The sequence below is a fragment of the Cyprinodon variegatus genome, unplaced genomic scaffold (assembly GCF_000732505.1).
Source record: "Cyprinodon variegatus isolate N-32 unplaced genomic scaffold, C_variegatus-1.0 Scaffold193, whole genome shotgun sequence".
NCBI lineage: Eukaryota > Metazoa > Chordata > Actinopteri > Cyprinodontiformes > Cyprinodontidae > Cyprinodon > Cyprinodon variegatus.
The window spans coordinates 969,647-981,450 of NW_015150646.1; the positions used below are offsets into that span (position 1 = coordinate 969,647).

The following is an 11,804-nucleotide window of genomic DNA, read 5'->3' on the forward strand; positions in this document are numbered from 1 at the left end:
GCTAAACTTTAAAATAAAGTACTAATTATGAAAATGCTTTTCTTTTTAAAGGAGCCAATATCAGTGACACAAGTGATTTTGTTCAACACGATTATTTCCTAATGCTAACCAGATGTTTTTAAAGTTTCAAGTGTCATATAAACAAAAGTTTGAATTACTTTCTTTATCACAAACAAAAAGAGAGGCATTAAGGGAAGTCAGTCAATTGAATTCAGAATAGAATTTAAAATCCTCTTTCTCACAAAAACCCTAAATGGTCTAGCTCCATCTTATATCAGAGATACGATTGTTCCTTATGGCGCTAACAGAGCACTTCACTCTCAATCTGCAGGTTTACTAGTGGTTCCTAGAATTTCTAAAAATAGAATGGGAGGCAGATGGTGCACCTCTCCATAATTTTATGTGACAGACAGGAGGCATCTGATTGGTCAAATCTGCATCCGCTCTACACTATGCGTATTTCCTGTTTGGTACCTTACAGGCTTGTTTTGTTTGTATGACCGCCATTGTGGAAAACGTCTCGTGAAGATGGACTAGCGAGGTGTGCGAGAACGCTGGGACCCTTTTTCCACCTGGTTCCCCGCTCTTTTTCGCCCTCATGTCCCTCCGTTGTCGCACAAACTTGCCCCTTGCGTTTTTTTCACTTCCTCACTGCCTCGGCCATATCTAGACCTCAGCTAGTTCCTGACTGTCCCTCTTGCGTTGTTGCGCAGAATAACATAGTACAGACCACGGTTCAAAACTGGGCAGAAATCAAAAATACCTGCGTCATACCTGCGGCAAGCTCACTGCGACACACTGCTGTGGTAGTATAACTGGCCCTTTATCTTGAGCTGTCTCTATGGTTTTGCTGCTATAGGCTAAGACTGCTGGAGGACATAGGAGCCTCTTTTTCATCATTCTGCTTCATTCTATCTATTCACCCACTCTACAGTATTTGTTAGTTCAATCTCTAATGTTATGCTCTCTCTGATTTTTCTCATAGTAGCTTCGCCTCATCTGTTCCTGTTTGGCTGCAACACCATCCTGGAGAGAAATATCAGCTGTGCTGCTGCCATCAACACCTTTGTTTGTAGATGTTTTTTCAGTGTATTCCTGTTTCTCTGACTGTGACTGGCTTGATGTGCTTTCTTCATCCTCAGACATGGGAGCTGGCTCGGAGCTCGTCTGCCTGGCTGTGTGTTTCCTGGACAGGGCCGCCTTTTACAGTAGCCTTTTGTATCTCTGCTTCTTACTGGATCTCTGCTTCTGTCTGATTAAACCCCAGTCGGCCTCAGCAGATGGCCGCTCACTCTGAATCTGGTTCTGCTGGAGGTTTTTTCCTGTTAAAATAGAGTTTTTCCTCTCCACTGTCGCTACAAGCATGCTAAGTGAGAGGGATTGCCTTTGAGTCAATGCAATCAACTAGTTTTCCCTAGATATAAATCTTTGAATCAATTCGACTGTATGATCTGGTGAACTGTAAAGAGCCTTGAGATAACATGTGTTGTGAATTGGCGCTATATAAATAAACTGAATTGAATTAGTCCTACTGTATAAGATCCCTTTTTTAAAATGTGATTAATTTTAAAACCAAACCCTACTCTAAAGATTCCTCAAGGTAACAATTAATCAGTTCAATTAAGTTTGGATTAAAGAGATACAGAAGTTTTTTCAACCCCTTTCTGGAAACTGATTGGAAAAATCATACGCCTTCTTCATTCTAATGTGAAAAGATTGCTGATTGAACCCACATCCTTCCCTCCCTGAAAGATAACAGTGAAGGATGGAAACCTGCATTTTTATCTGGATGATTTAATTCGCTTAAAACTGTCCTGAACAGATTTCAAAGGCCTCAGGAAAACACACAAAAAAGGGTTTCACCCAGTCACCTGATGAGTGCTGTTAGAGCGTCACATACAGCTATTCTAGACTTGCCTGATTATACCACGGTAGGCGGATCCATCAACGTATCAAGTGACACACAGGGAGTTTTATCCACCGGAGGCTGATAGGCCCACTTTCAGGTCGCTTGAGTCGGCGCTCTGAACTGCAACAAGCATGTTTGTCTGCAGCTGCTGAGCCTCACAAACCAACCTTGGGTAGAGAGGAGATAAATATGTGAGGAGCGGGATTCAGGCGGGTGTATGGGAGAGTAGGTTCAGTCTTGAAGCTGTCTGGCGTGCAGTGAGCCGCTGGCAACAGGAAAGAAAACAGGCAGAGGGGAACAGGACAGGAAGGTTTTCGTGTGCGGATGTTGCCAAAGGAGACTAGAAAGGATAGGTGGAAAATTATCTGGGAGGGGAGCGGTTGATATGGTGTGAGGGAAGGAGAGTGGGGGACTGGTTTTTCCACTGACACAGAGAGAGAGAGAGAGAGAGAGGGTATGGTTAAATCAAATTAATTAGCTCCATCTCTAGGCAGCTACTCAGGCATGCTTTGCTGGCAGGGGTGACGGTTGGAAAGAGAGGAGGACTGTAGGCATGGGAGCAAAGGAGAAAGCCTCATAGGACACGGTGGAGGGCTGACAACCCTGCTGTGTTCTATGTGCACCATTCAGGACAGACAGGGAGCTCTGCGAGGGGAGGGGCGCGTCATTCTCTGATAAGCTTAAGGGCTTGTTTTGCTGGAGCTGCGTAGTCATAAGGAGGAGGAGGAGGAAGTGCCTGCGTGTTGGCTGGTGTACTTTGAGGTGATGCTACTTCCTGTTTCTAGACAGCCTGCAAGTCTGACGGCACTGTAAACAAGCCGCGCTCTTTAAATAGCACTCCGGTGACAGTGGCACACAAAGGGACTGATGGTTAGGATAGCTGTCACATCCAAAGTAAAATCACAAACTGGTGAAATTTAATGCATTATAAAATAAAACCACCAGACTAGAGTGAAGCAGAAGAGGTGGCATGCTAAGAAAAAAAACAAAAAAAACATGCAGTGGTGGTTCTAGATCAGATTTACCACAGGGGGGCTAGGATGTGCATTTGGGAAAAGAGCCACCAGAGACATGTCTGAGGTTTACCTGCAAAAATAAAAGACAAGATGAACCAGACGTTTAATCCAGAAGAGGATTGCGGCCGCTGGACAAAAATAATCAAAAATGACTTTACAGTAATCTCAGAATTCTGACTAATTCTTATTTTATTATCATACAATTATAGCTAGTTATAATTATAGCTAGTTATAATAGTGTTATAAGTGTTAATTTATCATGGGCTTCAGCAATAGAGTCCTTAGTAAATTAACTTTTAATAATGAGATTCAAGTCAGAATTCTGAGAAGAAAGTGAGAATTCTGAGATTAAAATCAGAATTCTAAGATTAAAGTCAGAATTCTGAGATTAAAATCAGAATTCTGAGATTAAAGTGAGAATTCTGAGAGTAAAGCCAGAATTCCGAGATGAAAATCTGAATTCTGAAAGTAAAGCCAGAATTCTGAGATTAAAATCAGAATTCTGAGATTAAAGTAAGAATTATGAGATTAAAGCCAGAATTATGAGATGAAATTCAGAATTCTGAGATTAAAGTGAGAATTCTGAGATTAAAATTAGAATTCTGAGAGTGAAACCAGAATTCTGAGATGAAATTCAGAATTCTCAGATTAAAGTGAGAATTCTGAGATTAAAGTCAGAAGTCTGAGAGTAAAGCCAGAATTCTGAGATTAAAGTAAGAATTCTGAGATTAATTCAGAATAAATGCATAATTCAGTAGCCTATTTTCGAGTGGCTGTTTTTTTTTTCTTTCTTTTTTTTAATGGCCCTAATGCTCTTCCGCAGATTAAAGCAGATAGAGAATAAGAGCAAATACAAAGATGGGTTGGGATTTGAAAGCGGTGAGGAATTCCTGGAAAGGAGAAAAGAAATTGCACAACTATGAAGAGAAAGCTAGATAAAGCAAGTAGATTCACAAAGACAGGCATGAAAGAAAGAAACATCCGTAGAGAATGAACGGGAAAAGAATGATAGAGTAGGAGCAGGACAGAGGATGCCAGAGGTCAAAACGAGAACAGTAGAGAGCTCAGTGCATCAGAGTTGCCCAGACAAATGTTGGCTGCACTGTAAGAACCCAAGATTAGCACTAATCTGATTGCAGGGTGAGGTGGGATCAGAAGAAATTAATCTAGCACCCAAATAGTTCCCGGAAATGACAGAAAGGACTCTAAAGAGATATAAATCTTTCCCTTTAATTCATGGTGTATCCTCTGCCATATCACACGCCTGTTCAGCTTCCCTTCTACCATCTACTGATTTCTGCAAATGAGCCAACAGAAAGAGGGGAGGGGGGTTAAAAAGAAAAGCCTGAGAACAAGGAGGGCTTCAAAAGAGCATTTGGATGTTGAGGAGGAAGGATGAAAGGAAGATGAAGACGCTCAGCAGCGGCGGAGATCAGCCAAAACAAACACCCAGAGAACAGGACATTCTCTTGTGGACTGAAATGGGTTGGCCTGTTCCAGCGGGCTCTCAGAAACATGCCTCCAATCCTGCGTCATGCATTTTTATTACAAAACAGCAGCCTGGTGCCCCGCTTAAACTGAAAGAAAAATGTTCCCCAAAAAAACTCTCAAACTAACAATAATAATACAGAGTAAAAGTAAAAATAAAATAAAAATAAAACTAATTTAAAATGATCTGGAGAAAGTTAAGACTATCCACCATATAAAAAAGATCAATAAATAACTGAGCTTTTATTAACCTAAAGCCAACCAGTTGTAACTATTTTTCTGGTTGTTTTATTTAGAATAAATCAGATATAAAATCTGATCATCCCCTTCCTATCATGCTCTGCATCCATTCCTCCTTATTTCCTCCTTCTGACTCACACCAGGCCCATCACTATCAGTAAACAGCGCCCCCTGTAGGTTCAGAGGGACCCTGCAGCCCTCAAACACATTTAAAAAAAAAAAAATTTCCAATCTAATCTAACTTTATTTATAAAGCACTCGTTGTGCAGAAAAATATATAAACACAAAATATATTTACTCTAAAACAGATGGATGCTGTTAGGTCGATGCCACACAAATCAAAATAATTTATCTTATATAAAATTAACACATTAATTGAACTCAAACATAACATTGAAAATATATGTCTGTTAAATCAAATCATTTATGTGTTAAAACCCCTCTCATATATATAGATATATGTATGTATATGTATATATATATATATTTTTTTTTTTACATTTGACGACCATTATTTTTTCTTTCTTGCAGGGTTTGTACAACTTGAATTAACATTTTAGATCGCTATAAAATGTTTAAAAAAAACTTAATTGCATGTATTGTATTTAAAATAAATACTAAAGAGTAGTTTTCCTAACTTTATCACCTTCTTACATTACAATTAATGACTCTGGGTTTAAGCCAGCTACCTTGATCACTTTGATCAAAACATACTCCCTTTTAATGAAGCAGCTGACAAAGAATACTATAAAAAATTATTACGTTCAGTTATTTAAAAGTTCAATAAAGAAGTTTTGATTGAGAGGTGTCGTAGTGTAACTGAGAGGTGTAGTGTAACTGCAGGAAATTAGATCAGCTCTGTATGAAAATCTTAAAAGATTGTTCTGAATTTTTCTTTTTGGGGGGTGGGGGTTCAAATACAGAGAGCAGAAGGCTCCGTTTGTTATTGTTCATCACTTTACATTGTAAAAAATGATATTAAAAAGTCTCTCTTTAAGTATTGTAAAATCAGTTTGACAATACATCCATATATATTTTAACGCCAAATGAAAACCCCTCAGAAACGTCACGCTTACTTTTTCAATCCAAGCTGTGATGTGGCAAATAAAAGATTAACAACACAAAATTGAAGTTACGGAAATGTTGATGTTGCAAAATGTAATCCAGATCTTGTTTCCCTAATCGTTATTCTTTATGCATGTCTTGAAAAAAGGTACAAACAAATGCAATTATTTTTTTTACAAACGTATCAGACTGCAGACAGAAACCTTGTTTTCTCATGAAGGAAAGTAGAGAATATGAATTCTAAATATATTGACTTTGAAATAAAATTATTTTTACACTTCATGACCTGGCATTAAAACTAGTTCATTAGGAGTTTGTTTTGTTTTCAACAAAATAAACTACCTACTAACTTAACCCCTTATACGGCAAGTTACTGTTTTTGATCACTTGCATACCCTTTACAAATGGAGGCCCAAAAAGCTAATTAAAAAGTTAAAAAAGTAAAGTTAAAAGGTTAATAAGCCTCTAAGGTTATGTTGTACCTAAAAAAATGTTTCTTTTACTCAGTGTTTTTCATGAATTTCTTATAGAAGCACTTTTATTTTTCTTAATATAGTCGGGCAAGTTGGCGTTTCTTGTTACTACATTGACATGCATTTTTTACCATCAAAATATCCATATTTTTTTAAATGTTACAAAGGTAATAAGGTCTTGTCCTGGATTTCAGTAGCACACTACAAAAAGATCTAAAAATTAGTGAAAATGTCTTAAGATAAGTGTATTTACCCTTAATTTGAGTAAGTAAAAAAGGAGCATTTTTAACCTTAAATTAGATTATTTGATATTATGCACTTGAAATAGTTGAGTGCATTTTTTACTTATTTTAAATGTAATTTTTTTGTGTGTAACTTAGCTGCTCAAGTTAAGAGAATGCACTTATATTAAGAAAAATGGACTTAATTAGATTTCAGTTATTTGCAGTGCACTCTTTGATTGAAATTTAGATATTTAAAGTCTCTCACTGAGTGCCCTATAAAGGAATAAAAAAGCAACATGCTGGCAATCCAGGACAAATTTTCACTATTTCCCTCTAATGTCTGCAGAATATTTAGCCACGAGAAATGGAAGATATCAAATTATTGAGAGTGATGGTTGGAAATAAAGCAACGAAACTATAATATTTGAGCAATATAACCTTTGCAACGATTAATTTTGTGCAAAAAAGATGCATCCTACTCATAACTACACCATCAGTGCAAATAATCGTTGGATTATTGGCTGCTTTTACAATCATTTTCAAGACTCTTAACTGCACCTGTGGCTGCAGGCACTAACCTCATACTACATTTGCACCAGCAGGGGGAGCTCGTTTAAAGCCCTCCTGGCTCGTATACGTTCACATTAATAATATGGTTGTGAAATATCTTGTACTGTGGAGGCTTTTCACAGTGAAAACCAGAGGGGGGAGCCAATAAGGACTCCTTTGTACACTCATGGTATAGCATGGCACATGGCGAACAAAGTGATTTACTGTCGCATTCCTCTTTGCATTCCTGACCAAGTGGATATGCAGAGCATTTAAGTTTTGTTTTCCTGTCATCTTGGCTTCAGCGATTCGTTTTCTTTAGAACACCTGGTCCCAAAAAAATAGGAATACACAAGTTATTACATTCATTCAAACTATTTCAACTCACTTCACAGTCAAGAAATTAGCACTCTTATGTAAAATAATGATCCACACGTCGCCCATTACGTTTCTTCAGACTCTTTATTTACACAAACTTTAGCAAGTAACACAATAAGACAAGGGTTGATTAATGGGGATCATCAGTGATCAGACATAATTAGCAAACATTTAATCAAGCTAACACTGTGTAATTACAACAGTAAGGAGGCAGAAGAACACTTTACTGTAAAATCGAATTCATTATGGTCTCATAACATTAACGATCCTCTACTTGGATTTTTTTTTTAGGGTGAAAACAGACAACAAATGAACTTTTAACGATTTAAAGTTGTGTTATGTCCCTCTCTGAACACAGTTTATTACAATTTCTGTGCCTGCCGCCTTTGTCCCTTTTTACTATAAGGCGATTTATTGTTTAATACATAAGAGGGTTTATCTAATTTATATTTGACAACCGAACGTAAATACGACTGAATTTAATGTTCAAACACTGTCTATAGCTTGTTATAACAGACTAGTTACACTAAACAGTCACCCTATTTATTTTCTCAGAAACAGGTAGTGAGCTAACAAAATGGCTTCAGCGTAGGATTTACCACTCAAAGCATTCTGGCAAGCTAGCTTGTACCTTTCAATAACAGAACATTATGATGTTTAAGTGACAGTTCGTCGACCTAAGCCACTCTTTCTCGTCGAACACGACCGTATAATAAGGAAAACGAGACAAGCGCATATCTTGCCTGCTCTTTAAACAGGAGAGATTATTCCAGACTCCATCTTTCCCCGCTAACAACAAGAAGCCTTACAGTCGGAACGTCGCCATGTTGGCTGCTAACAGAGCAGGGGAGCTAACCGTCGTTTTAGCGGTTTTTTTAACTGACCTGATAGCTTACAGGTGTTTTAACTATTCACACGTTTAATATATACATATATAATTGAACAGTAATAGCGGAGACGTATAAAGTTAAAAGTAAAATGGTTAACTTTAAGTTGAACACGAAGCTAAACCGTCGGGCCTTCCTTTGAGAATTACCGTAAGCCTCACAAACAGGGAACAACTTATATACGTCCTGAAATTAAAACAAAGCCAACCTGACAGGATATAAATCAAAAAAGTACATAACAGCGTGGAAAAATACACTTTTGGTTGAAGTAATTTAAAACACTAAGATCGAATCTTTCTTAAAACGATTAAAACATAATAAATAAAAAATATACTATTACCTTTGGAGGTGCAGATCAGTCATAAACATGTTTAAACCATTTCAGTTGTTTAGGAATAACACCAAAGTAATACAACGCAAAAAAAAAATCATTGCTTTTCAGCTTTCACTCGAAACGTGGCCTATGAGAAAACTGTCCTTTTTTCTAAAAAAAATAAAGCAAATCTATAAACAAGTCACCCAAAAATCCTGAAATAAAGCAAAAACCTAACACATATTTATTAAAGTCATCCAGTTCTGTGAAGAAATTAGCCTTAAAAAACAGTTAAGGCTTTCCCGGGGGTTTCCTAGCGGGCAGGCGGTAGCCCCCACTCCTCTGCTCGGCCATCCGTCGTAGTTGAGTCCGATGCTTCTGATGAAGTCCCAAAAATGCCCCAAAAATACTAAAAGACAAAAACAAATCTTAGTAGAACTTTAAAATATCTCAAATACCTATCCGCTGTGCGATGTTTTAAGTATAAAACTTGCATGTTATTTAATAATATTCCCTCTTTTCATCACGACATGAATAGGCCTTTGCTCTGAGCCTCTTTTCTTAGAGCCCAGGCTGATCCAGAGCGAGACGAACGAGAGAACAGAGATTTTTTTTAGTTTTGCTCAGAGGGAAGAAAGTCGAATCGGTCAGCCTCGGCAAAACTCGGAAAATGGGAGGTTCTACATTAAATTATTTAACAAAGCTTGAATTCTTCATCACTATTGGGCTTTTCTTTCTCTCTCCTTAATATTAATGACAAAAACGACCAATCCAAGCTGTGTCTCATAAATATTTACACCTTGCATGAAAATCATCGCTTGCGTCAGACTTTGTCGATGAAGCAAGCCAATGAGAACGAACTCCTAAGAATTTAGCACCCGCCTTTAATTTTTATTTGCTAGTGGATGTAACGTGTACTCCAATTGGCTGTGCGTCGAATCGTTTTATTTATTCATAATGGTGCCTTGAACAGCCAATAAGCGTGTTACTACTGAGTTTCATACCCCACCTTCTGAGAAAACTGCCCTTGTTTATATGACTAGGCATCCCCGTAGCGAGCTCCCAATCTATATAACCGAGCGTCGGAGCGCTCAACTCTCAGAAGCGCTCAGAGCGCTCCAGTGAGTTAATCGGAAAAGGGGAGGGAGCGGTAGTCGTTCTATATAGATAGGAACTGAAGGTAAATAATTCAGCTCCATAGGCAGCCGACATCAGCGATACCTGGGATATTGCCTTCGGAGACTTTCCGGTCACCGTTGGCGGCTCGACCGGAGTCGAGGTGACAATTTACAGGCTGTTCCTGCTCACAAAGCGGCGTGCCGAGGAAGGACGCGTCTCTTTGAATAGACAGGATGCACGGACCGCCCTCCGGTGACAGCGCATGCCCATTGCGCACGATCAAGAGAGTTCAGTTCGGCGTCATCAGCCCAGATGAACTTGTAGGTTTTCTGTTTCGGGTTGGGATTTCTATTTAATCCGATAACTGTATCAGAATTGACACATTAAATTATAAAGTATTTATAGGTTAAAGTAATTAACACCTAAGTCAAAGACATGGTTCTGTTTGCAACTGGAAAGTGTTGCAGTTAGCCTAGCCTAGCCTAGCTAACTGTGGAAGGCTAGAGCTTGAGCTAACTGGCATGTTGCAGGAAGTTGAGCAAAAAGAATCAAACTTTAAGCACAACACTTTTAATCTAAACATGCATTTAGATGACTATACCCCCCCATTGAACCCTAACGTCTGTATTGCTATCTTAGTTAAGTTTTATGACTTAACATGTAGAGTTGGTTTCTGTTTGTACCATTTTAGCATTGTACTATGAAATGTTATCTGGAATAACAAATAAAACTTCAAAAATGTAAAATGAATGTTTTGTTTATATGTTATATCTTTTTTTTTTATATGGAAATAAATCTGGATTTGTCTTGAATACAAAAACGTTTTACTGACAATTATTGTTACACAAGCTTTGTGTTTACTTTTTAAGCTTAGTTATTTGTTCTGAAATATTTAAAGGTAATTTTAGCCGAGTTTGATTACAGTAACAGATTGAGTTTATTACAGTCAATTTTGGTATCAGTAAAAAATATCGCTTTTATTGCAGCAATAAAATCTAATTGTTTTGTCTTCATCAGAAACGGATGTCAGTTACTGAAGGGGGTATTAAGTACCCCGAAACTACAGAAGGAGGTCGCCCTAAACTCGGTGGCCTTATGGATCCAAGACAAGGGGTCATAGAACGCAGTGGGAGATGTCAGACATGTGCAGGTAAAAGTTTTGTCATGGTTTAATCACTTAATTGAAACAAATCATGGATATATTGGCCTACTGAACACATTTCTTCTTTCAGGCAACATGACTGAATGCCCAGGCCACTTTGGACACATAGAGCTGGCAAAGCCGGTCTTCCATGTCGGCTTCATATCCAAAATTATGAAGATTCTCCGATGTGTCTGCTTCTTCTGCTCCAAACTATTGGTGGATTCAGTAAGTGCCTTCACTTTAATACAGTTAATCTAAGCAAAAATTTATATTCTGTCAAAAACAATAGCCAAGTCAATGTTCAGCAATTTAAATCTGTTTTCTACGATTAAATCCATGATCCGAAATCTCTTATGAGGAGCATGCCCTTTATTAAAGGTGCTTCCAACACGAAATGACACTTTATGCTTTGTGTCAATAACCCTCAACTCCTGTGATGTTTGACAGGAAAGTGTAAATCACACAAATTAAGAGCATCTATTAATTAAATTGAACATTTATTTGATTAGCTTTCATTTCTCAACAAATAAAGTTATTTCACTCACTAGAATGAAGAAAGTGAACCAGAAATATGCACATTTGCACTATATTAGTTGCCCATCAGGGTAGCAACAAGACTTTGTGTGGTCCATCACCACAGTAAATACATAAGTAACAATATACACACAAAATATCATAAAAGGAAAAATACAACTTAAAAACACTCTCAATCAGAAATATGAAACATTGATTTAAGAAAAAGTTTTCAGAATGACTTTAAAACATCTAACATTTTGGTTCCTTATTGCAACTGAAGGTTCCACCAACCAGCTGCTCTATACAACACTGTCCTCTGCATCGCACAGGTTCTCTCTGCTGGAGCAATTGACTTGTCGTTTGCTTGTTGTTTTGTAAAATAACTGTAACTTTCATGAACTTAATTTTTAGAACACAGGGGCTTAGGCCTTAGCTAAAAAAAAAAAAAAAAAAAAAAAATATATATATATATACATATACATA

At 37.6% G+C, this 11,804-nt stretch overlaps 1 protein-coding gene across 1 annotated transcript in view; it reads left to right on the forward strand.

Moving 5' to 3' along the window:
• The first annotated feature begins 9,653 nt into the window (after nucleotides 1-9,653).
• polr2a (polymerase (RNA) II (DNA directed) polypeptide A, 220kDa) overlaps nucleotides 9,654-11,804 on the forward strand; it is a 13,317-nt gene continuing 11,166 nt past the window's right edge. The window contains exons 1-3 of the mRNA XM_015379502.1: nucleotides 9,654-9,981; nucleotides 10,679-10,811; nucleotides 10,894-11,030. Coding sequence (XP_015234988.1) covers nucleotides 9,895-9,981; nucleotides 10,679-10,811; nucleotides 10,894-11,030 — 357 coding nt within the window. The 5' untranslated portion in view covers nucleotides 9,654-9,894. The remainder of the gene's footprint in view (nucleotides 9,982-10,678; nucleotides 10,812-10,893; nucleotides 11,031-11,804) is intronic.